The following is a 26,141-nucleotide window of genomic DNA, read 5'->3' as shown; positions in this document are numbered from 1 at the left end:
AGGGCACATGGGGTGGTCTGTCTCTGGAAAGGCCCTTAGGGTCTTGCTCAATGTCAGCTCCACACCTGGAAGAACTGAGGACCTCTAGGGTCTGGACTAGGTCCCAGTCACTGGGTTTTCAGTCCCAGCACTGTTGACTTTGGGGCTGGATGATTTCTGTTGCAGGAGTAGGGGCTGGGGGTGGAGTATAGCATGTTAAGAAGCTTCCCTGGCCTCAGCCCACACCCATCAGATGCCAGTTTCACCCAATATCCAAATATCCCTTGGCGTGTTGGAGCAGGGGTAAGAACCACCAGTCTGGACAACAAGGTGACCCTCCCTGGCCAGGGCAGCAGGACCCAGCCATCAGACATCTACCACATCCCCCACCTCACATGCCTCTGAGGACTGCAGACCCCCCTGGCGCACCCATGACAGGTCAGGACGTGCCTCCACCAAGGTCCAGAGGCCTGAAGGTTCATAAGCCACATTCCTCATACCCACTGCGCTGCTGGATGGATGGGCCCCAGATGGGATCAGGACAGGGGGCCCCTGCTGGTAGTTAGAATAGGAAAAAGGAGACCAGAATGGTGGTGACTAAAACACAAGGAAGGGAAAAGCCCGTGAAAATAGAACAAAGGAAGGTCTGAGGCCCGGAGTGAGGATCTCGGGTAGAACAAACAGCACTCTTGGCTAGCCCAATTTACATAAGGCAGGTCCAGGGGGAGGAAAAAACATATAAAAAGAGGAGCCAAAGGGCCTGGGGGGCAGGGTTCTCTTCTGCACACGCGCATGTGTGCCCGAGCTCTCTCTCACTCTCTCTTCTCTTTGGGTCTTTTGGGTCGGAATGCCCTCATGCCTGGAGGATGTATTTTCCTTTATTTTCTAAATAAAGCTGAGCTGTAACACGGAGCTGTAACACTGATCTGTCCGAGAGCTAAGACACGGTCTGTCTGAGGGCTTTAACGTCCGTCGCTTCAAATTTTTGTGGTGACGAGACAGAACCGAGGAAAATACACACTCCCCTGACATAACTGAATCACTTTGCTGGACAGCAGAAATTAACACAACATTTTGTAAATTGCAAATCAACTATGGTGTGGCGTGGCATGCATGCTCCATTGTTTCCAACTCTTTTGTGACCCCATGGACTGTAGCCCGCCAGGCTCCTCTGTCCATGGGATTTCCCAAGCAAGAATACTGGAGTGGGTTGCCATGGCCTCCTCCAGAGGATCTGCCCGACTCAGGGGTCGTACACATCAATAAAAAAGTTTATTTTTTACAGCTGTATCATGATATTTATGTATCTTCTGGAAACAAAGATACAAACAAAAGGAAATAAGGAAAAAAATTGAGTGTTTGATGGTAATATGTGTTTAGAGAAGCATTACTCGGGGAAAGACCACGTGACATTTAGGGGGACAATTTTGTATATTTGAGAGGTGAGGATTGAGCCAAGACTTGATGATGGTGAAAAGCAGGTTCTGTGTTTACCTGAGAGTTATCCCAAGTGGTGGGCGTGGGGGAGGGGAGGCACAGAGGACTGAAGCTCTGATGCCGCTGTGTTGTGCTGCGGAAGCAACCAGAGGCTGGTGTGTGACGGCACAGGGAAGCAAAGGGACGTGGGGAGAAGCTGGGGGATGCTACAGACCCCGAGGCGGTACAGACTTCGGGAGGGCTTCAGGCCAAGGCAGTATCCAGAAGTCTTTGAGAGGAGCAGTCATATGATCGAACTTTCATTTGACAAGGATCTTTGTGAAGAAGCAAATGAAAACCACAATGAGGTATCAATGGCCACCAGTCAAACTCACCAAAAAGTCTACAAGTGGTAAATGCTGGAGAGGGTGTGGAGAAAAGGGACCCTTTCTACAATGTTGATGGGAATGTAAACCAGTGCAGCCACTGTGGAGAACACAATGGAGGTTCCTTAAAAAAAGAAAAATAGAGTCACCATATGATCCAGCAATCCCACTCCTGGGCATTTATCTGGAGAAAGCTCTAATTCAAAAAGATTCACACAGCTCCATGTTCATAGCAACACTATTCACAATAGCCAAGATGTGGAAGCAACCTAAGCATCTATCAATAGATCAGTTCAGTTCAGTTCAGTTCAATCGCTCAGTTGTGTCCAACTCTTTGCGATCCCATGAATTGCAGCACGCCAGGCCTCCCTGTCCATCACCAACTCCCAGTGTTCACTCAAACTCATGTCCATCGAGTCGGTGATGCCATCCAGCCATCTCATCCCCTGTCGTCCCCTTCTCCTCTTGCCCCCAATCCCTCCCAGCATCAGAGTCTTTTCCAATGAGTCAACTCTTTGCATGAGGTGGCCAAAGTATTGGAGTTTCAGCTTCAACATCAGTCCTTCCAAATAACACCCAGGACTGATCTCCTTTAGGATGGACTGATTGGATCTCCTTGCAGTCCAAGGGACTCTCAAGAGTCTTCTCCAACACCACAGTTCAAAAGCATCAATTCTTCTGCGCTCAGCCTTCTTCACAGTCCAACTTTCACATCCATACATGACCACTGGAAAAACCATAGCCTTGACTAGACGGACTTTTGTTGGCAAAGTAATGTCTCTGCTTTTGGATATGCTATCTAGGTTGGTCATAACTTTCCTTCCAAGGAGTAAGCGTCTTTTAATTTCATGGCTGCAGTCACCATCTGCAGTGATTTTGGAGTCCCCCAAAATAAAGTCTGACACTGTTTCCACTGTTTCCCCATCTATTTCCCATGAAGTGATGGGACCAGATGCTATGATCTTCGTTTTCTGAATGTTGAGCTTTAAGCCAACTTTTTCACTCTCCTCTTTCACTTTCATCAAGAGGCATTTTAGTTCCTCTTCAATTTCTGCCATAAGGGTGGTGTCATCTGCATATCTGAGGTTATTGAGATTTCTCCCGGCAATCTTGATTCCAGCTTGTGCTTCTTCCAGCTCAGTATTTCTCATGATGTACTCTGCATATAAGTTAAATAAGCAGAGTGACAATATGCAGCCTTGACGTACGCCTTTTCCTATTTGGAACCAGTCTGTTGTTCCACGTCCAGTTCTAACTGTTGCTTCCTGACGTGCATACAGGTTTCTCAAGAGGCAGGTCAGGTGGTCTGGTATTCCCATCTCTTTCAGAATTTTCCACAGTTTATTGTGATCCACACAGTCAAAGGCTTTGGCACAGTCAATAAAGCAGAAATAGATGATTTTCTGGAACTCTTTTGCTTTTTCCATGATCCAGCGGATGTTGGCAATTTGATCTCTGGTTCCTCTGCCTTTCCTAAATCCACCTTGAACATCTGGAATTTCATGGTTCATGTATTGCTGAAGCCTGGCTTGGAGAATTTTGAGTATTACTTTACTAGCGTGTGGGATGAGTACAACTGTGCGGTAGTTTGAGCATTCTTTGGCATTGCCTTTCTTTGGGATTGGAATGAAAACTGACCTTTTCCAGTCCTGTGGCCACTGCTGAGTTTTCCAAATTTGCTGGCATATTGAGTGCAGCACTTTCACAGCATCATCTTCCAGGATTTGAAATAGCTCCACTGGAATTACATCCCCTCCACTAGCTTTGTTTGTAGTGATGCTTTCTAAGGCCCACTTGACTTCACATTCCAGGATGTCTGGCTCTAGGTCAGTGATCACACCATCGTGATTATCTTGGTTGTGAAGATCTTTTTTGTACAGTTCTTCTGTGTATTCTTGCCACCTCTTCTTAATATCTTCTGCTTCTGTTAGGTCCATACCATTTCTGTCCTTTATCGAGCCCATCTTTTCATGAAATGTTCCCTTGGTATCTCCAATTTTCTTGAAGAGATCTCTGGTCTTTCCCATTCTGTTGTTTTCCTCTATTTCTTTGCATTGATCGCTGAGGAAGGCTTTCTTATCTCTCCTATCAATAGATAAAGGGATGAAAAAGATGATGGTCTACGTATATAATGGAATATTACTCAAGCATAAAATGGAAGGAGATAATGCCATTTGCAGCAACATGGATGGACCCAGAGACTATCACATTGAAGTAAGTCAAAGACAAACGTTATATAAATCACTTATATGTGGAAACTACAAAAAAAAAAAAAAAAAAACAAATGAATGTATTTACAAGACAGAAACAGGCTCACAGACATAGAAAACAAATGTATGGCTACCAAAGGGGAAAGGGGATGGGGGGAGGGATAAATTAGGGGTTTGGGACTAACTTAGGAGTTTGGTGTCTGACTCTGTGTGACCCTATGGACGATAGCCCACCAGGCTTCCGTGTTCATGGGATTCTCCAGGCAAGAATACTGGAGTGGGTTGCCATGCTCTCCTCCAGGGGATCTTTCAGACCCAGGGATGGAAGCCAGGTCTCCTGCATTGCAGGTAGTCTCTTTACTGACTGAGCCACCAGGGAAGCCTCATATACATACTACTATATATAAAAGAGATAATCAATGAGGACTTCATGTATAGCAGAAGGAATTCTACTCAGTATTCTGTAATAACCTATATGGAAAAAAAATCTAAACAAGAATGGATATATGTATGTGTATAACTAGATCTTGTTGCTGTACAACTGAAACTAACGCAGTCTTATAAGTCAGCTATATTCTAATACAAAAGAAAAACTATATTAAATTGAAAAATAAATCCTTTGGATAATAAAAAATATCCTATTATCCTATTATCCCTCTATCTACATTAAATTTAAAAATAAAAGAAGTTTTGTCTGCACTGACTCACAGAACATGTGTTTGCCCTTTTTGTTTTATGTGAAGCAGGATGCTATACAGTCTTATTTTGAAAATGCAATTGAAAGTTTGTGAATCAGCATAGAAGTTTTTTTCTTTAAAAAATTCCATGTCATAATTCCAGAAAACCCCCAGAATGCTGCCAGGAGACTAATTCTAGAAAACCCCAGAATGCTGCCAGGACACATGGCAGTCTCACCAGTGACACAGCTCTAGCCCCGGCCGTGCTGTGTGTCAGGGGAGGAAGTGAGGGCCCCGGGCGGGGAGAATCTCTCGGGTGAGGACCAGGTGAGTTGTATCCCTTCTGGTCTCCAGGTCACCACCCAGAGACGCTCACTGCTGGGGGGATGCGTGAATGGGTGGCTGGCTGCTGCCTTCACTCCACCCAGGAGCCCCTTCTTGTCTTCTGCTCCAGACACTCCCACAGACAGTAAAGAGCCCTGCATCTCGCAGGAATGACCACCCGAGGGTCTCCGTGAGGCTGTGACTCTCCAGGTCAAGAGTGGAGTTGAGCAGTGCCCTGGTGTAGACAGCAGAGCTCGGATGGAAGAACCTTAGGAGGCCGTCTGAGTCCTAGCCCTCAGTGTCCTCACAGGTCCGAGCTCTGGTGCTGCAGGGACGAGCCCCAGATGGGGGTCAGGACAGGGGGCCCCTGCTTTTCTGCTCCTCTCTGGGCAGGTCTCCGGGGTCTCTGGGCCCAGGGGTGTCCTGTCTGCTGTGTGTGGAGGGGGAGGAGCTCCGGCTCTGAAGTTCCTGTTCTGTGAACCGAGTTTCTTGCTCCTCCCCAGCTTCCCACGGGTCTCCCCGCAGCCCTACCTCCCTCTCCCTTCCCTTCTCTTTTCACACACAGGAGGCCCAGACACTCTCCGGCTCAGACATGCTGCCGCTGCTGCTGCCGCTGCTGCTGCCGCTGCTGTGGGCGGGTGAGTGGACGGCGGGGCAGAGGTCGGCGGGGCGGGGGCTTGGCTGATCCTTGATTTTCCTCAGCGACCCTGGCTCAGGATCCGAATTACTGGCTGAAAGCACCGTGGTCCGTGTCGGTGCAGGAGGGCTTGTGTGTCCGCGTGCCCTGCTCCGTCTACTATCCCAGCGACTTCCGCAGTGGTTCTACCCCTGTTCACGGCTTCTGGTTCCGCGAAGGGGCCGAAGTACTCAAGGATGCCCCCGTGGCCACAAACAAATTAGACCGTGAAGCTCAGAAGGAGACCCAGGGCCGATTCCACCTCCTCGGGGACCCCAGGGACAACAACTGCTCCCTGGAGATCAGAGATGCCAGAAAGAGCGACAGAGGTTCCTACTTTTTTCGTATGGAAAAAGGAAGTATGAAATGGAGTTACCTGTCTGAACTGTTCTTCTTGAATGTGACAGGTAAGCAGTGGATCTAGGAGAGGTCACAGTGGGGGTCATGGGGGCCCCAGGGCAGGGCTGGGGTGGGGGCCCCTCCTGGGAGGCGCTGAGGGTAAAGCAGGTGGGGGCTCAGAGGTAGGGGCTGCCCTGAAGCCTGACGCTTCTCTTGGGGGGGTCACACCTCAAAGCCTCCTCCGGATCCCCCGTCTCCCCCCTCCTCTCACCAGCCTTCACCCACCAGCCCCACCTCCTCAGCCCCGGGGACCTGGAGCCCGGCCACCCCGGGAACATGACCTGCTCTGTGCCCTGGGCCTGTGAGCGGGCCATGCCGCCCATCTTCTCCTGGACGTCAGCTGCCCCCAGCTCCCTGGGCCCCAGGACCCCCTTCTCGTCGGTGCTCACCCTCACCCCACGGCCCCAGGACCACGGCACCAGGCTCACCTGTCAGGTGAAGTTCCCCAGAAGTGGGGTGATGGTGGAGCGGACCATCCTGCTCAATGTCACCTGTGAGTGAGGGGTGAGGACGCTGGGGGGGCCTGAGGGTGTTCCGGCAGGGGGAGCTGAGGTGGGGATGGGAGGTGCTTTTGTCCTGGAGGCCCGGCTGGGGAGGAGGCTAGAGGGACATAAGGCCTATCCTGCCTGGATTTTTGTGGCTTCTGGGTTTGTGTGTCGGGGGAGGGGATGTCTACACTTGTCTCTCTCCATCCCCCGCCCCCCACCCCCTCCCGGCTCTCTGGCAAACTGAGGAGGGAAATGCTCTCTTCCGGTCCTAGATGCTTCACGGAACCCAGGCAATATCTGCACAGGGGATGGCACAGGTAGGAAGGAGCCCCCTCCCCTTCCCCCATGGGGCATTGACTGGAGTGGGGTCTCTGCCAGCTTGGCTCAGAGCTGTACTTTCAAATGATGTACCCACATTCAAATCATGGGGCTTGAGCGGGGTCCCGCATTGAGACAGAAGCCCCCATTAGGTCTCATCCCCAATATCCTCCAACTTTGGTCTTGCCAAGTGACCCACATCTTCGTCCCCGCCCATTCTAAACATGCTCTTTGCCCTTCACCAATCACTGAAGTCCTCAGCTGGCATTTTTAAAAATTAGACTTTATTTTGAGGAACAGATTGAGACTAAACATGCTCTTTATCCTTCACCAATCACTGAAGTCCTAGGTGAGCTTTTTTTTTTTTATGAATTAGAATTTATTTTGAGGAACACATTGAGGTTCACAGCAGAACTGATCAGAAGATAAAGAGACTTCCCCTGCCCTTCCTGCACTTTCTTACACACACACAGCCTCTCCCTCACCAACATCCCCCCACTCCTAGGGTACATGTTGCAGTGAACTTCCACGGACACATCCTTTTCAACCAAAGTCCGTGACTGATGTTAGAGTTCACTCTTGGCATTGCATGTTTCATGTGTGCGTGTGTGCTCAGTCACGTCTAGCACTTTGCCACCCCCTGGACTGTAGCTGCCCAGGCCCTTCTGGCCATAGAATTTTCCAGGCGAGGATACTGGAGTGGGTTGCCATTTCCTACTCCAGGGGCTCTTCCTGATCCAGGGATGGGACCTGCGTCTGTTCTGTCTTCTGCATGGATAGTCTGATTCTTTACCATTGTACCACCTGGGGTACATTTCATGGGTTTGGACAAAGATGTAATGACACGTATCCACCATTAGAGTGTCACTCAGAGTGGTTTCATTGCCCCCCAGTGTCACTTGGGGCCATGTTTTGACTGTCAGCACCACCCCCCACCCCAGCCCTCATGCTGACCCCTCTCTGGAGCCCAGCGCTCCCCTCGTTGCTCTAGTCCCATGGGTCATGACAACTGGACAGTGAGCCCCATCAGCAATCTCGCAGCAGTGCCCATCCAATCATTGACACGTAATGTCCACATGTACCTCATCTTGAGTGTTGGGGTCCCAGGAGGCTTGGCCAGGCAGGGCCAGGAACACCGTCTGGATCTGATATGAAGGTCTGAGAAGGTTCTTTCTTCCACGTATTTCTGGAGGCTCAAAACACCACCGTGAGCTCTGAGTGACAGTGTCAACAGAGGCCGAGAGAGCAGATTTAGACACCCTCCCTGGAAGGAAGGAGGGGCAAGGCCTTTCAGCATCCCCCAGAGACTCGCTGTCTGTCTGTCTGGAATGTCGACAGGGCTCAAAGCCTCATGGCTCTGCTGTGGCCGGGTCTGGGGTCTGTTACATAGAGACCCTGGATGGAGAAGTAGTTGACTCCAAGGAGAGCTGAAGTTTGTTGGAAGAGTGTGGGCTGGAGAGGCAAATGCCGCTTAGACTGTGCCCTTCTGCAAAAGGCTGAGGTTCTGAGAGGGGAGGGGGAACCCAGCGGCTGGACCCTGCATGTGAGGGGCAGGATACCCCTCTGCATGCTGAGGAGAGGAGTCAAGGTTGGAATTCTCTCCAAGTGTCTCTCTCGTCTGCAGGGGAATCAGGGACAGGGGCAGGAGTGACTGAGGGGGCCATCGCGGGAGCTGGCGTCACCATGCTGCTTGTTCTCTGCTTCGGCCTCATCTTCTTCGTGTGAGCTGGGCTGGGTGTGGGCCAGTGGAGGAGAAGAGGGGCCTGGAGGGATTTCGAGGACCCAGAGCATGGGCGGGGTTGCAGGGGTAATGAGAATCCAGCTAGTAGCCACCTAGCCAGGCGTGACAGTGCTCCCAGCCCTGATCCTAGAGATTCAGGACCTGGTGGGGTGGGGGGGTGGGGGCCTTGATACAGTTTTGTGATAAAGGCTCCTGGACTTACTCTACCCTTTTAAAATTTTTATTGGAGTATAGTTGGTTTATAGTGTTGTGTTAATTTCAGGTATACAGCAAAGTGAATCATTATGCATATACCTATATCCACTCTTTTTTAGATCCTTTTCCCTTATAAGTCATTACAGAGTATTGAGCACAGGTCCCTGTGCTGTACAGCAGGTTCTTATTACTTATCTATTTTATGCATCTTGCTCGTGCTCAGTCTCTAAGTCATATCCGACTCCTTGGGGCCCCATGGACTGTAGCCCACCAGGCTCCTCTGTCCATGGGATTCTCCAGGCAAGAACACTGGAGCGGGTTACCATTTCCTTCTCCAGGGAATCTTCCCAACCCAAGGATTGAAGCTGCATCTCCTTCATTGGCAGGCAGATTCTTTACCACTGAGCCACCAGGGAAGCCCATTAATGCATAGTAGTGTGTATATGTCAATCCCAATCTCACAACCTATCCCTCCCCCTGTTTTCTGCCCTGGTAGCCATTAGTTTGCTTTCTACATCTGTGACTTTATTTCTGTTTTGTGAATAAGTCCATCTGTACCTTTTTTTTTTTTTTTTTTTAGATTTCACATTTAAGTGATATCATATGATATTTGTCTTTCTCTGTCTGACTTCAGGCTTCCCTAGTGGCTCAGATGGTAAATAATCTGCCTACAATGCAGGAGACCTGGATTTGATCCTTGGGTCAGGGAAATCCACTGGAGAAGGAAATGGCAACCCACTCCAATATTCTTTCCTGGAGAACTCCATGGACAGAGGAGCCTAATGATTTACAATCCAAGGGGCTGCAAAAAGTTAGACATGAATGAGCAACCGATAATTGTCTGACTTACTTCACTTAGTGTGATAATCTCTAGGTCCATCCATGCTGCTGCAAAATGGCATTTCATTCTTTTTTATGGCCAGTAATATTCCAGTGTAGGGCTTCCCAGGTGGTGCTACTGGTAAAGAACCCACTTTCCAATGCAGAAGACGTAAGATACATGGATTCAGTCCCTGGGTCTGAGGGAAGATCCCCTGGAGGAGGGCACGGCAACCCACTCCAGTATTCTTGCCTGGAGAATCCTATGGAAGCAGAGCCAGGCGGGCTACAGTCCAGAGGGTCGCAAACAGTTGGACACGACTGAAGTGACTTAGCATGCATGCATGCAATATTCCATAGTATACAAGTACCACATCTTCTTTATCCATTCCTCTGTCAAGGCACATTTAAGTTGCTTCCATGCCCTGGCTATTTTAAATAATGCTTCAATGAACATTGGGGTGCATGCATCTTTTTGAATTATGGTTTTCTTTGGATATATTTGTCTTTGGATATATTGGCCCTACACTTGACCTGCATTAAGCACTCACTCCAGCCTCAAAAGAGTGACCCTGTGTCACAAACCCTCTCTCTCATCAGAGTGAAGATCTACAGGAAGAAGGTAGCCAAGACCGCAGTGGACATGGAGGACATCTACTCTGCCGCAGAGCCAGCTTCCCTGGTGAGTGACATGGGGACCCTGGCAATGCAGCCTGCCCTGTGTATCCCCCCAGTGCGTGGGGTGGCCCATGGCCATGCTCCTTTCAGCATGTCCAGAAATGAGCTCTTTCTCTTCCCCTTCTTGCTTGTTTGAAACTGTAGGATTCATTATTATTCAAATATGTGAGGCAGACAAATCAGGAGATGATTTCCATGGAAAAGACAGTTATTATAGTTCCTAAGAGGAGGGTTCATGCCACACCACACAATCACACCATTGTTTTATTGTTTGAGGGACAGGTCATGGGCTTCTTTTGCATGGTTTTGTTGCTAAGCAAGCCTGCTTGGTTTGTGGTTAAGCAGGAGAAGGGAATGGCAATCCACTTCAGTATTCTTGCCTTGAGAACCCCATGAACAGCATGAAAAGGCAAAAAGATAGGACACTGAAAGATGAACTCCCCAGGTCAGTGGATGCCCAATATGCTACTGGAAATCAGTGGAAAACTAACTCCAGAAAGAATGAAGAGACGGAGCCAAAGCAAAAACAATTCCCAGTTGTGGATGTGACTGCTGATGGAAGCAAGGTCTGATACTGTAAAGAGCAATATTGCATAGGAACCTGGAATGTGAGGTCCATGAATCAAGGCAAATTGGAAGTGGTCTAACAGGAGCTGGCAAGAGTGAACATGGACATTTTAGGAATCAGTGAACTAAAATGCACTGGAATGGGTGAATTTAACTTGGATGACCACTATATATCTACTACTGTGGGCAAGAATCCCTTAGAAGAAATGGAGTAGCCATCATAGTCAACAAAAGAGTCTGAAATGAAGTACTTGGATGCAATCTCAAAAACTGCAGAGACAGAATGATCTCTGTTCATTTCCAAGGCAAACCATTCAATATCACAGTAATCCAAGCCTATGCCCCAACCAGTAATGTTGAAGAAGCTGAAGTTGAACGGTTCTATGAAGACCTACAAGACCTTATAGAACTAACACCCAAAAAAGATGTCCTTTTCATTATAGGGGACTGGAATGCAAAAGTAGGAAGACAAGAAATACCTGGAGTAACAGGCAAATTTGGCCTTGGAGTACAGAATGAAGCAGGGCAAAGGCTAATAGAGTTTTGCCAAGAGAATGCATTGGTTATAGCAAACACCCTCTTCCAGCAACACAAGAGAAGACTCTACACATGGACATCACCAGATGGTCAATACCAAAATCAGACTGATTATATTCTTTGCAGCCAAAAACGGAGAAGTTCTATACAGTCAGCAAAAACAAGACGGGTAGCTGACTGTGGCACAGGCCATGAACACCTTATTGCCAAATTCAGACTTAAATTGAAGAAAGTAAGGAAAACCACTAGACCATTCAGGTATGACCTAAATCAAATCCCTTACGATTATACAGTGGAAGTGACAAATAGATTCAAGGGATTAGATTTGATAGACAGAGTGCTTGAAGAACTATGGACGGAGGTTCCTAACATTGTACAGAAAGCAGGGATCAACACCATCCCCAAGGAAAAGAAATGCAAAAAGGCAAATGGTTGTCTGAGGAGACTTTACAAGTAGCTGTGAATTGAAGAGAAGTTAAAGGCAAAGGAGAAAAGGAAACATATACCCATTTGAATGCAGAGTTCCAAAGAATAGCAAGGAGAGATAAGAAAACCTTCCTCAGTGATCAGTGCAAAGAAATAGAGGAAAGCAATAGAATGGGAAAGTCTAAAGATCTCTTCAAGAAAATTATGAGATACCAAGGGAACATTTCATGCAAAGATGGGCACAATAAAGGACAGAAATGGTACAGACCTAACAGAAGCAGAAGATATTAAGAAGAGGTGGCAAGAATACACAGAAGAACTGTACAAAAAAGATCTTCACAACCAACATAATCACGATGATGTGATCACCAACCTAGAGCCAGACATCCTGGAATGTGAAGTCAAGTGGTCCTTAGGAAGCATCACTACGGACAAAGCTAGTGGAGGTGATGGAATTCCAGTTGAGCTATTTCAAATCTTAAAAGATGATGCTGTGAAAGTGCTACACTCAATATGCCAGCAAATTTGGAAAACTTAGCAGTGGCCACAGAACTGGAAAAGGTCAGTTTTCATTCCAATCTCAAAGAAAGACAATTCCAAAGAATGTTCACACTACTGCACAATTGCACTCATCTCACACACTAGCAAAGTAATGCTCAAAATTCTCCAAGCCAGGCCTCAACAGTATGTGAACCGTGAACTTCAGATGTTCAAGGTGGATTTAGAAAAGGCAGAGGAACCAGAGATCAAATTGCCAACATCCGTTGGATCATTGAAAAAGCAAGAGAGTTCCAGAAAAACACCTATTTCTGCTTTATTGACTATGCCAAAGCCTTTGACTGTGTGGACCACAACAAACTGTGGAAAATTCTTAAAAAGATGGGAATACCAGACCTGCCTCTTGAGAAATCTGTATGTAGGTCAGGAAGCAACAGTTAGAACTAGACATGGAACAAATAGACTGGTTCCAAGTAGGAAAAGGAGTACGTCAAGGCTGTATATTGTCACCCTGCTTATTTAACTTATATGCAGAGTACATCATGAGAAACACTGGGTTGGATGATGCACAAGCTGGAATCAAGATTGCCGGGAGAAATATCAATAACCTCAGATATGCAGATGACACCACTCTTATGGCAGAAAATGAAGAAGAACTAAAGAGCCTCTTGATGAAAGTGAAAGAGGAGAGTAAAAAAGTTCGCTTAAAGCTCAACATTCAGAAAACGAAGATCATGGCATCTGGTCCCATCACTTCATGGCAAATAGATGGGGAAACAGTGGAAACAGTGTCAGACTTTATTTTGGGGGCTCCAAAATCACTGCAGATGGTGACTGCAGCCGTGAAATTAAAAGACGCTTGCTCCTTGGAAGAAAAGTTATGACCAACCTAGCCAGCATATTAAAAAGCAGAGACTTTACTTTGCCAGCAAAGGTCCATCTAGTCAAAGCTATGGTTTTTCCAATAGTCATGTATGGATGTGAGAGTTGGACTATAAAGAAGCTGAGTGCCGAAGAATTGATGCTTTTGAACTGTGGTGTTGGAGAAGACTCTTGAGAGTCCCTTGAACTGCAAGGAGATCCAACCAGTCCATCCTAAAGGAAATCAGTCCTGAATATTCATTGGAAGGACTGATGCTGAAGCTGAAACTCCAATACTTTGGCCACCTTATGGGAAGAACTGACTCATTTGAAAAGTCCTTGATGCTGGGAAAGATAGAAGGCAGGAGGAGAAGGGGACAACAGAGGATGAGATGGTTGGATGACTCAATGGACGTGAATTTAAGTAAACTCCGAGAGTTGGTGATGGACAGGGAGGCCTGGTGTGCTTCAGTCCATGGGGTTGCAGAGTCGGACATGACTGACTGAACCAAACTGAAATCTGTTTTCTCGAGTAATCATTAACTTACAGGGGTCTCCCATATTTTTCTACTTACAATCCTCTAGTGGGATTAACTGTTTAATCACCTGTTCTGTCCTTCATTCTGTCCCTATCATTGGGAAGTAGCTACCTTCTTTGAGAGTTTCCCTGTTGTTACATAATAATATTTTCTACATAGGGCTTCCCAGGTGGCTCAGTGGTAAAGAATCTGCCTACAGTGCTGGAGAGGCAGACGTGGATTCAATCCCTGAGCCAGTAACATAATATTATTTTCTACATAGGTCTATGTGAGTGTTCTGTAGAGTTGGAAAACAATCTGTAGCCTTACATCTGTTGGATGATTGCATAAACAGAACCTTGAGAAATGTTTAATAACAGAATGGAAGAATGAATAAATGCTTGTCCCAAAGTCAAATTCACTTCATGGGCCCTCTCTGCCTTCTCATCCCCAAACTACCTTTATGTGACCCCTTTCTTTGCTCTCTGCACAGGATCACCAGCAGGAGTCCAAGTCAGAGGAATCTTCTGACCCCACAAATTATGCAGGGACCACCCCCTCTTTGGAGTTGGAGCAGGAGTTGCATTATTCCTCCATCATCTTCCGTGGGGAGAAGCCTCAGGAGAGCCCTCACTCAGAATACGCAGAGATCAGGATCAAGTGAGGCACCGAAGGCAGTATGAGCCTCAGCGTCAGGACGTCACTTCCTGTGGGAAGGAGGACCCACAGGCTGATTCTTGGAGACCTAACATCCCCATCAGCAGTGGGTTCATGAACTACTGCCTGCAAGTTTCCTGCTATATGTCTTAGGCTTTGCAATCACAGAGACCTGGGATCACATCCATGCTCTTTCATTTATTAAGAAAGTAGCATCTTGTGACCCACCTACCCTGACCCCCATCCACCATGCTTTGTTGAAACAAACATGAGAAGTCCAGCCTCACAGGGCTGTTGTAAGGATTAAATGGAAGTATGAAATATGCAACAGAAGTCTTGATACATTGTGACTTTTGGCTGAAAAAACACACACACACACACACAAAAACACACACAACCTGAAAGTTGTGAGTTATGCTTTATTTGGGGATCTTACCTAGGACTATAGCTTGGGAGACAGCCTTTCAGATAGCTCTGAGGAACTGCTCTGTAGAGGTAGGGAGGAGCCAGGATATATAGGCAAACGTTTTTGCTGAAAACAAACGTGTAACTGAACATCAAAAATATCACTGCTAATCACAAAAATCAGATACCTCAATGTAATGATTTTAGTGCTTTTCTATGTATGGGAGGATGCAAAAGTCTGAGTCCATTGGAAATTATTCCTTAGATATGCATTTTAATAATCTAGGGCAAGTACTGTGTTTTTCTCCATCCTGAGTTCTCCTCAGGGCACAGCAGTGGGGCAGGCTTCTGTGGCTGATGGCTTGATGGTGGGCAACATTATTATTTTGTCTGCACATTTCACCCTGAGCTGGGTCGGTCCTGTCCCTGGGTACCACATTGGTTACATTTGTCAGCCTCTCTCTTACTCAAAACTCTCCCTTGGATCCCTTACCTGACTTGACCTCCAGCATCATCTCTCTCCATTCCTGAATTTTCCTTTTCCATCCTCTCTACCTCCTACTACTCCTGCTATAGGCAAAATCAAATAATGCCATTTAGAGAATTTCCTAAAGCTTAGAGCTGACCATAAGCAAAAGACGGTTCTCTCTCCTTAATCCAACAGAAGAATTTGCAAGCTTCTCAACCTGATATTCCAGGTCAGCAGTCAGGAGACTTTTTGGTAAAGAGACAAATAGTAAGTATTTAGGCTTTTCAAGCTGTATGGTTCCTGTTGCATTTCCCAGCTTCTGCCCTCTGTTCACAACTATAAATCCCCCAAATGGTGCAAGAGACAACCAAGGAGAATTCTGGAAGGTGGTAAGAAGAAGGCAAGTGGGCTTCAGTTCAATTCAGTTGCTCAGTCATGTCTGACTCTTTGTGATCCCATGGTCTGCAGCATGCCAGGCTTCCCTGTCCATCACCAACTCCAGGCGCTTGCTCAAACTCATGTCCATCTAGTTGTTGATGCCATTCAACCATCTCATCCTCTGTCATCCCCTTCTCCTCCTGGCTTCAATCTTTCCCAGCATCAGAGTCTTTTCCAGTGAGTCAGCCCTTCGCATCAGGTAGCCAAAGTATTGGAGCTTCAGCTTCAGCATCAGTCCTTCCAATGAATATTCAGGACTGATTTCTTTTAGGTTTGACTAGTTGGATCTCCTTGCAGTTCAAGGGACTCTCAAGAGTCTTCTCCAACACCACAGTTCAAAAGCATCAATTCTTCAGCACTCAGCTTTCTTTAGTAAATATTTAGGCTTTTCAAGCTGTATGGTTCCTGTTGCCTTTCCCAGCTTTTGCCCTCTGTTCACAACTATAAACCCTAAGAATGATGCAAGAGACAACCAAGGAGAATTCTGGAAGGTGATAAGAAGAAGGCAAGTGGGCTTAGGACCCCAGGAATGGAGGAACAATACAGAGTCAGGGCATCTCAGCCCCTACAACACAACCCACTCAGACCCACCGTCTCTCGAACCTGACTGAGAGACAGTCAGGGGTCTTCGCCATATTGTCAGGGATGCACACACCCCTCCCATCCTCCAGGTACATCCTCTCTCCCTCCTCCTAGGGGCTCCCACAGCCCGGTCCTCCCGGTTGGATCAGCCCTGGCCACGCCCGACCCTGCAGCCCCTCCCCCACCCAGCTGGTGCTTCCCCAGTGTCAGCCCCACCCCCACCCCACCCCCAGGACACTCTGCTGGACAGATGGCTGCAGGGGCAGCAACTGGCTCAACCATCAGAGGGACAACCCGAGCAGAGGCCAGGTCAGCACCGCCTGGTGAAGTAAGAGCCCGCTGGGATCAGAGCCAGGGCAAAGAGGAGAAGCAGAGGTTTCCTGGGGTTGCCACACCGTTCCTTCCCTTTTCCCCTCCCAGCCTCAGAGGGCTCCCATCCTGCCGGCTGACCCCTGGCCACTGTGTACACTGAGCACTCCATGGGTTGATTCTTCCTGGAGACCCCGTGGGTTCACTCACTATGGCTGCTTCAAGGAAGTTCCACCAGCTGGCAGGTTTGAACAGCAGAAATTCATTTGCTTATGAACCTGGAGGCTGGAAGTCTGAGATCAAGGTGTCCACGGGGTTGGGTCCTTATTTTTTCTTCATTTTTACATTAAAAAAAATTAACTTATTTTCAACTGCGCTGGGTCTTTGTTGCTGCCCATCTCGGTTTTCTCTAGTTGCAGCGGGTGGGGCCTACTGTTCACTGCAGTGCACAGGTTTCTCTTGTTGAGGTGCACGGGCTCAAGGCCCACGGGCTTTGGTAGCTGCAGCTCCCGGGCTCTAGAGCTCAGGTTCAGTAGTTGTGGCGCATGGACTTAGTTGCTTGCAGCATGCGGGATCTTCCCGAACCAGAAATTGAACCCGTGTCCCCTGCGTTGGCAAGTGGATTCTTAACCACTGGACCATCAGGGAAGTCCTTAAGTTTTAAAACAATTTTTGATTAACATATAGTTGCTTTACAATGTTGTATTAATCACTGCTGTACAGCAAAGTGATTCAGTTATACATATGTATACAGTCTTCTGTGGCCTCTCTTCTTGGCTTGTAGACAGTCGTCTTCTCTCCCTGTCTCCACGTGGTAGCTTCTCAGTGTGTGTCTGTGTCCTAACCGCTTCTACTTACATGGACACGGGCCCTATGAGGGCCAACCTCAATGACCTCATTTTACCTTAATTACCTCACACGTACAGTTGTGAGAGCTGGACTGAGTGCCAAAGAATTGATGCCTTTGCATTGTGGTGCTGGAGAAGACTGCTGAAAGTCCTTTGGATAGCAAAAATATCAAACCAGTCTATCTTAAGGAAAATCAACCCTGAACACTCATTGGAAGGACTGATGCTGAAGCTGAAGCTCCAGTATTTTGGTCATCTGATTCGAACATTGGAAAAGTCCCTGATGCTGGGAAATATTGAGGGCAGAAAGAGAAGAGGGTGTCAGAGGATGAGAGGGTTGAATGGTATTGCCAATGCAATGGGCATGAACTCAGGCAAACTTTGGGAGGTGGTGAAGGACAGAGAGGCCTGGCCTGCAGTCCATGGGGTTGCAAAAGGTCGGACACGACTGGGCGACTAAATGACAACACAACCTCTTTAAAGGCCCTGTCTCCAAATGCAATCACATTTAGAGGCACTAGGGGTTAGGACTTGCACATATAAATTTTTTTGGGGTGGGTAATACAATTCAGCCCCAACACCCCATGAACAACAGGGATGCAATTCTGCACAGAATGATTAAGCCACTTCCCAAGGTGGCACAGCATGCATTAGGGAGCAAGGCTCGGCCCAGAGCCATCTGACTGCAGAGTCTGTGCCCTGGATCCCCTCTTCGGAGGCCTCAGATGAGGCTTTGGTATCTATCAAAGATACCACTGAGGCTTTGGTATCTATCAAAGATACCACTGACCACCAGGAGCTTCTCGCTGAAGGAGGGACTCAGAGGAATGGGCAGGGCCAGACATGTGACCTGCAAGACGGCCACACCAGAGACTGTAGAAAATGCCCAGGACAAGGGTTGAACATTATTATTCCTACATGTACAGATGAAAACGAGAAGGCAATGGCACCCCACTCCAGTACTCCTGCCTGGAAAATCCCATGGATGGAGGAGCCTGGTGGGCTGCAGTCCATGGGGTCGCTAAGAGTCGGACGTGACTGAGCGACTTCACGTTCACTTTTCACTTTCATGCACTGGAGAAAGAAATGGCAACCCACTCCAGTGTTCTTGCCTGGAGAATCCCAGAGACGAGGGTCCCTGGTGGGCTGCCGTCTATGGGGTTGCACAGAGTCGGACACGACTGAAGTGACTTAGCAGCAGCAGCAGCAGCACAGATGAAAAAGCTGAGGCTTGGAGGGGAAGAAGAGCAGGCCCACCTGCCCCCAAAGGCTGTCATCTTGCTCTCAGTGCCCGGCTCCCAGGCCTGGCGTGCGCAGTCAACACCAGGGGGGCCAGGGCAGGCTGCTGTTACTAGATCAAGAAGCCCCATGCTCCCCTGGGATCATGTTCTCATAGCACCTTCATTCTGGTCCCACCCACTCTGGCCATTTACACCCGGGAACTCACCTTCTAACTGCACAGAGCAATCGAGTTTTTCCTCTAAACTCCGAGCTGGCCACTCCCAGCTCACTGTATCAACGGGACCTGGGGTGTCAGAGAAGTTCTCCAGGATGACACAAAGTCTGTCCCATTCTTCCTGGGGCTCCAGTTCCGAAAACAGAGATGCACATGTGTGCCGTTGTCATATCATCTCAGTAACTAATCACCACCTCCTTTATCCGGGGGGGGGGTGGGTACCCATCCCCATCTTTCATGCCTAGAGCTTCCCCGGCTGCCCTTCCTGCCTCCCACACCCGGCGGGGACTGACCGGCCTGATTTCCAGCTGTGGACAGAGGTGCAGAGGGGTCAGGTGGAGGACAGGGAGCCGGGAGCCTCCCCTGGGCAGTGCTCGCTGCTTGTGACCCTCAGCGGGGCCTCATCTAGACGGTTCCTCTTCAGGATTCGCGCGGCTCTGGCAGCCTGTGGATGCTGAGTTCTTCTTTTGTGGTCTGTCACTTTCTGACCTCAGCCCTGGGCTTCCTGTTGGGGCTTGCTCTCAATCCTGTGACACCAAGGCTCCAAGAGTGTCACCCCAAAGATGCTGCTGCTGCCACTGCTGCTGTCGCTGCTGTGGGTAGGTGAGTGGGGCTGGGGCTCGACTAATCCTCATTTCCCCAAGGGGTCCCTGGCTCAGGATCTGAGATACCAGCTGGACGTGCCGCGGTCCGTGTCAGTGCAGGAGGGCCTGTGTGTCCATGTGGCCTGCTCTGTCTATTATCCCCGGGAAGGCTGGAAAGACTCTGACCCAGCTCACAGCTACTGGTTCCGGGAAAGGACAGATTCCCCTGGAGATCCCGCAGTGGCCACAAACAACCCAGAGCGTGAGGTGCTCAGTGAGACCCAGGGCCGATTCCTCCTCGTTGGAGACCCCTGGACCAAAGACTGCTCCCTGGACATCAGAGACGCCCAGAGGACGGATACGGGGACATACATCTTTAGGGTGGAGAGAGGGCCTACTGTGAGATATAGTTATAAATGGCATCCGCTTTCGGTCCGTGTGATGGGTAAGGATGGGGCCAAGTGGAGGGCATACATACAGGGGTCCTGAGGGTCCCCAGGGCAGGGTGGGAGGGGAACCCTGTCTTCTCATCCTGGGGGGTACCCAGGGGTACAGGATGCTGGGGAACAACTGCTCTGAGGGGCACACAGGGGTCCCCCCTCCAGTCCTGGGTCCGTGTCTCCGCCTCTCCAGCTCTGACAGACACACCTGACATCCACGTCCAGGGGACCCTAGCATCCGGCCGCCCCACCAACCTCACCTGTGCGGTGCCATGGGCCTGTGAGAGGGGGACGCCCCCCACCTTCTCCTGGACCGGTGTCGCCCTCACCTCCCCTAACCCCGAGAGTCCCCACTCCTCAGTGCTCACCCTCACCCCGAGTCCCCAGGACCACGGCACCAACCTCACGTGTCGTGTGACCTTCCCCGGAGCTGGTGTGAGCACAGAGGCGACCATCAGGCTCAATGTGTCCTGTGAGTGGGGGTGGAGGGGCAAGAGGCTGGGTCCCCAACAGTGTTGGGGAGAGGGAGGCAGGGCCTGGGCTGCTGGAACTGGGGAGGATGGATGAGGATACCCCACTCCACTTGCTTCCCACTTCTGATGTTTCTGGGAGGCCTATGTTCCTGCCCCTGAAAAGGGACAGTTATATCTGTCTGTCCAGATGCACCCCAGGAGCTGACCATCAGAGTGTACCAGAAAGAAGGCACAGGTATACGTCAAAACCTCTCTTCTTGGGGCAGTGACGGAAATGGGGTCTGTCTCTGACCTTCCGAGCTGATCTGGGGTTCAGGACTCAGATGGACGGTGTGGGAACAGCAGGGGTGGGAAGCCCCCCACACTGGCTTGTGGGCTTACAAACCAGCCTCCCCCTTCCACCGACCCTGTTCTCATGGATGTCACCTGGCCTCTTCCTTGCCAAATGGATGTAACTGTCCCCACTGCCTGGGTTCTATCTTCCTCCCAAATCCTGCCTTCTCTCTCCTTAGGGGTTGGCTCTCACTGGTTGGCAAGAGCCAGTTGTGCAACTGTGTCCATCTTTTCCCACTTCTGGGTTCAGTGGCTTCAAATGAGGCATTTGAAATTGGCCACGATGGGAGTTTTTACGCAGAGGAAATCGACAATGCTCCGAACCAGGACAATATGAGCCACTAAGCAATGGAAGAGATAGGCAGAGTGAGGCTAGCTTTCTCTCTGTCTTGCCAGGACCTGAAACTCTGGGCAAAAGCCAGTCTCTTTCAGTCCAGGAGGGCCAGTCCCTGCGCCTGGACTGTGTTCCTGACAGCAACCCTCCTGCCATGATCAGCTGGACCCGAGAGAGCCTGACCCTGAGCCCCTCGAATTCCTTGAACCCTGGGGTCCTCGAGCTGCCCCGGGTGGAACTGAGGGACCAGGGGTTATACGTCTGCCAAGCTCAGCATCCACTGGGCTCCAAGAAAGCGTTTCTGAACCTCGTTGTGAGAAGTGAGTTGGAACACACCTGGGGGAAGGAGGCTGGGGTTCCAGGGAGGGGAAAGCTCCCCTGATCCCTCCCATATCTCCCCACAGCTCCCCCGCAGCTGCTGGGCCCCTCCTGCTCCCAGGAGGACGAGGGTCTGAGCTGCAGCTGCTCCACGAGAGCCTGGCCGGCCCCCTCCCTGCACTGGCGGCTGGGCGAGGGGCTGCTGGAGGGGAACTTCAGTAACGCCTCCTTTGAGATCGCCTCCAGCTCCGCCGGGCCCTGGGCTAATAGCTCCCTGAGCCTCCGCGAGGGGCTCAGCTCCGACCTCAGACTCAGCTGTGAGGCCCAGAACGCCCATGGGAAACAGATCGTGAAGATCCTGCTGCTGCCAGGTCTGGGGAAAGGGGAAGTCGCGCATCTGGGTCCTAGAAAACGTGGAGAGGAAGAGAAATGGGCATGATTCTGGGCTAAAGGGGACTAGCATTCAAGGTCCTCTGTGGTACCAGGGGAGGGGGGCACAGGAGGATGCAGTTGTATCAAGGATGGTGGACACAGCACCGAGTCCTGGGGAAAAGTGGGCACACTCGTGGGTCATGGATGTGAGAAGGCTGGGGGCCCAGGTGCCCGCTTGAAGGGGGCTGGAAGTCACCCCAGGTCTCATATCTGCAGGGAAACCAGGACCCAGGACTGGCGTGGTTCAGGGGGCCATCGGAGGAGCCGGTATCACAGCCCTGCTTGCTCTCTGTCTCATCTTTGTGTGAGTGGGGGCCTCAGCTGGGGACCACTATGGGGGTGGGTGCAATGGGAGGAGGACGGGGGCGAAGACTCAAAGAATCTTCAAAACCCAAAGCTCAGGACTTCCCTGGTGGTCCAGTGGTTAAGAATCCGCCTGCCAGTGCAGGGGACACGGGTTCGATACCTGGTCCGGGAAGATCCCACATGGGCGTGGGACAACTAACCCCGTGTGCCACAACTACTGAAGCTTGCTCGCCTAGAGCCCCGTGCTCTTCGACTAGAGAAGGCACTGCAGTAAGAAGTCCACGCAGGGCACCTAGAGAGTAGCCCCCACTGGCCCCAACTAGAGAAAGCCACTAGGCAGCAAGGAAGACCACCACAGCCAAAAATAAACTAATTGTTTTTTTTAAAAAAAACACTTCAAGCCCAGAGTTGAGGGCACGGGTGGACTGATGACGCTGAAAAGGAGGTGGCTCGCTGAAGTGGCATCAAGAATGCAGCCTCCTGACATCTTGGCCCAGTGTGGACCCTGGCACTGGCCGTGCGGGAGGAGGGCGCTTGCTTTCTGGTCACGGTCTCTGCAGCTGGACACCGGCCTGCGTTCAGGAAGTCCCTCTGGACTCCCTAGAGGAGCCCTCTTAAAGGCCTTGGTCTCTTTTCAGGGTGAAGATCTACAGGAAGAAGTCTGTGGAGAGAGCGTCGAGCCAAGATGGCGACTGCCCAGCGTCGCGTCCCGCGTCCCGGGTGAGTGACGTGGGCGGCTTGCCGTCCAGTGTCCCCACCGGACCCCTCTGCCTACACAGGGGCCGCGGCAGCCTACTTAGCACCTAAGAAAAACGTGATCTCCCCCACCCCGCCCCCGCCTCCAAGTTTGCTTTTCCTCTGGAGTTTCTTGTTGCACTCAAATCACCCTCTCGTCTTTCTGCACTCGCCGGAGCCTAGAATTCACCGAGTCCTGTCCATCTTCCGTTTAGCAAAGTTCTTCTCCTTTTGGCCCCTTTCCTGCTGAGCCCTCACTCTCTTCTGGGTCAGTGGCTCTCTCTCTCCTCCCCCACTAAGCTCTCAGCAAGAAGTTCCCCAAACAGCTTTTCTTTACAGTCACCCTGTGCTTGCCCCGCCCCCGAGTCTAAATCCAACAGAAATAGGATGTGAGCCATGAGTACAACTTAAAACCTAGCCATGTTTAAAAAAAAAAAAAAAGGAGAAAGGAACGTGAGATCGGTTTTTATATAATATTTTATTTAACCGAATGTAGCCAAAGTATCATCTCAAACATCATGTCATCAATAGTCAACATAAATGTACAAATTATTAATAGGATATTTTCTTTCTCTTTCTTTCTCTTCTCTCTTCCTTCCTTCCTTTTTCTTTCGTTGTTTCTCTTTGTCTCTTCCTTTCCTTCCTTCCCCTTTCTTTCCGTATCTCTTTCTCCCTTCCTTCTTTCCTTCCTCTGTTCCCCTCCCTTTCTTTCTCTCTCTTTTTCTTTTTTAATACAAAAACTTTGACCTCCAGTATTCATTTTTGACTGATTCACTACATTTCTTGGGTTCAAGAGCCACGCATGGCTAGGGGCTCCTGTATTGGACAGCACAGGCCTAAGGAATCAAGCCCAGATTCTTCAGTCTGGTATTCTATAATCTGTCCCCTGCCAAGTTCTCCCGCCAGCATCCTGTCCCTCCCCACAAATGAGCTTATTGTATTCTATGATATTATGATCTATAAAAAGAAATATATATTTGATCTTTATCCCCTATTCCTGACACAGAGCTCCTAGAACACTTGAAGTGATGGGAGTATTAAAGGGGTCTCTTGTTATTTTCATGGGATGACTTTTGGAAAGTACCTAAGGATAGGGCCTGGTTGTCAGGAGAACCAAGCAGAGGGGACTGGAACCTTCAGTCCCACCCCCTGACCTCCAGGGATGGGAGAGGCGCTGGAGGATTTCAGTCGCCAAAGGCCAGTGGTTTAGTCAATCATGTCTGTGGTGTGAAGCCTCCCTAAAACCCTCAAAGGATGGGGTTTAGAGAGCTTTCGGGTTGGTGAACAAGTGGAGATTTGAGCAGGACAAAGCAATTGGAGAAGGCATGGAAACTGTGTCCTTTCCCTATACCTTGCCCTCAGCATCTCTTCCATCTGGCTGTTTCTAAGTTAATATTGTCCAGTCGCTCAGTCGTGTTCAACTCTTTGGACTCCGTGGACGGCAGCACGCCAGGCTTCCCTGTCCTTCACTATCTCCCTGAGTTTGCTCAAACTCATGTCCATTGAGTCAATGATGCCATCCAACCATCTCACCCTCTGTTGCCCGCTTCTCCTCCTGCCCTCAATCCTTCCCAGCATTGGGGTCTAAATAAGTTCATTTGTATCATTTTTTTAGATTTCACATATAAGCGATATCATGTAATTGTCTGTCTTTGTTCGACTTACTTCACTTAGTATGATAACCTCTAGATCCATCCATGTTGCCACAAATAGCTTTATTTCATCCTTTTTTTAAAATAATGTATTTTGTTGAAGTATAGTTGATTTACAATGCTAATTTCTGCTGTACAGCAAAGTGATTCAGTTATGTATATATATATATATGAATATATATACATTCTTTATCCCATTATTTCTTCCCATTCTGGTTTATCAAGGTAATTGAAAATAGTTCTCTGTAGGACCTTGTTGTTTATCCATCCTATATATAATAGTTTGCCTCCGCTGATCCCAAATTCCCAATCCATCCCTCCCTCACCCCACCCCACTCCTTGGCAATCATAAATCTGTTCTCTATGTCTGTGAGTCTGTTTCTGTTTTATTTCATTCTTTTTTAAGTGTCATGCCAATTGATGTCATTCAAATATTCCCCTGCCCTACACCAGGCAGACTGTTGTCACACTTCCCTATAATAACCACAGGCCTGTTCCCCCAACACCGTGAGCTCCTGGAGGGCAGTGCAGGTCTCCTGCAGACCTCTGTGACTCTCGCCCACAGCACCCTGCTTCTGTCCATCAAAACACAATTTGCAATTTGATAAGTTTTGAGTGTGTGACAAGTTCATACTGTCTCCTTGTCCTGATAGACAGTGCAAGGTCAGGGACCTTGTCTGTGGAAGAATCACTTCACTTTGCTCCCTCTATTTTCCTATCTGTAAAATGGTGATAACATTTATATCACCCATGGAGGGAGGTTGTAAGGATTCAGTGAGATGAGTAATAAGAAGAACAGACCATTCTGATTAAAGGTATGGATGAATGAAGGAGTGACTGAATGAGTGAATCCTCAGGAAATGAGTGTGAAAATGGATAAGTGAATAAATACCCTCCTCAAGCTCTGGGTTCCCTTCTCCAGACCTCAAAGGCCAGCTCAAGTCGTTCTCTCTTCCCACTCAGGGTCACTACAATGAATCCTGGTCAGACAGCCCCTCTGACTACCAGACCCCAGCTTCGGCTGCTTCCACCTCAGAGAAGGAACAAGAACTCTATTATGCAAACCTCAGTTTCCACAGACCGAGGACCCACAACTTTCAGGTCTGGGACACCACCGAGTACTCAGAGATCAAGATTGGGAAGTGATAGGACCCTGTCTCCACCCCCAGAAAATGCACCTCTGAGGGACGTGTGTGTCAGATACTGATTCTTGAAGACTTGGCTGCCTGCTGAGCCAAAGCCTGTAAGTGAGAAGGTGAGGTTCCTTGGAGTGGCTGAAGGTCACAGTTAGAGAGTCCTGGGTTCAAATCCAGGCTTGGGTAATGCTAAGGGTGTTATGTCAAGCAAGTCAAAGGAGTTTACCTCTCTGTGCCTCAGTTTCCTCCTCTGTAAAGTGAGGATAATATTCCTCAGTTCAGTTCAGTTCAGTCATTTAGACGTGTCTGGTTCTTTTTAACCCCATGGACTGCAGCACGCCAGGCTTCCCTCACCATCACCAACTCTCGGAGTTTACTCAAACTCATGTCCATTGAGTCGGTGATGCCATCCAAGCATCTCATCCTCTGTCGTCCCCTTCTCCTCCCACCTTCAGTCATTTCCAGCATCAGGGTCTTTTCCAGTGAGTCAGTTCTTCGCATCAGGTGGCCAAAGTATTGGA

At 49.3% G+C, this 26,141-nt stretch overlaps 2 protein-coding genes across 3 annotated transcripts; both read left to right on the top strand.

Annotated features, from left to right (window-relative positions):
- The first annotated feature begins 5,595 nt into the window (after nt 1-5,595).
- On the top strand, nt 5,596-14,698 carry LOC113876126 (myeloid cell surface antigen CD33-like). The gene is made up of 6 exons (XM_027514985.1): nt 5,596-6,075; nt 6,282-6,560; nt 6,828-6,872; nt 8,498-8,594; nt 10,229-10,310; nt 14,207-14,698. The coding sequence occupies exons 1-6, from the start codon at nt 6,015-6,017 to the stop codon at nt 14,375-14,377; spliced, it is 735 nt and encodes a 244-aa protein (XP_027370786.1). The 5' UTR covers nt 5,596-6,014; the 3' UTR covers nt 14,378-14,698.
- Nucleotides 14,699-19,389: 4,691 nt separating this feature from the next.
- Nucleotides 19,390-25,916, top strand: LOC113876125 (sialic acid-binding Ig-like lectin 13). Of its 2 annotated transcripts, none has more exons than XM_027514984.1 (8): nt 19,390-19,906; nt 20,095-20,373; nt 20,562-20,609; nt 21,140-21,361; nt 21,446-21,730; nt 22,008-22,095; nt 22,736-22,817; nt 25,448-25,916. In XM_027514984.1, exons 1-8 carry the CDS (start codon nt 19,441-19,443, stop codon nt 25,628-25,630), a joined length of 1,653 nt encoding a protein of 550 aa, XP_027370785.1. In that variant the 5' UTR covers nt 19,390-19,440; the 3' UTR covers nt 25,631-25,916. The 2 variants fall into 2 exon arrangements, with proteins under 2 accessions (XP_027370785.1, XP_027370784.1); XM_027514983.1 differs by having other exon boundaries at nt 19,391-19,906; nt 21,104-21,361.
- The last annotated feature ends 225 nt before the right edge of the window (nt 25,917-26,141 follow it).

Source organism: Bos indicus x Bos taurus, chromosome 18 (assembly GCF_003369695.1).
Source record: "Bos indicus x Bos taurus breed Angus x Brahman F1 hybrid chromosome 18, Bos_hybrid_MaternalHap_v2.0, whole genome shotgun sequence".
Classification (NCBI taxonomy): domain Eukaryota; kingdom Metazoa; phylum Chordata; class Mammalia; order Artiodactyla; family Bovidae; genus Bos; species Bos indicus x Bos taurus.
Note: the sequence above shows the minus strand (reverse complement) of the source record. Positions and strands in the feature narration are given on the sequence as shown.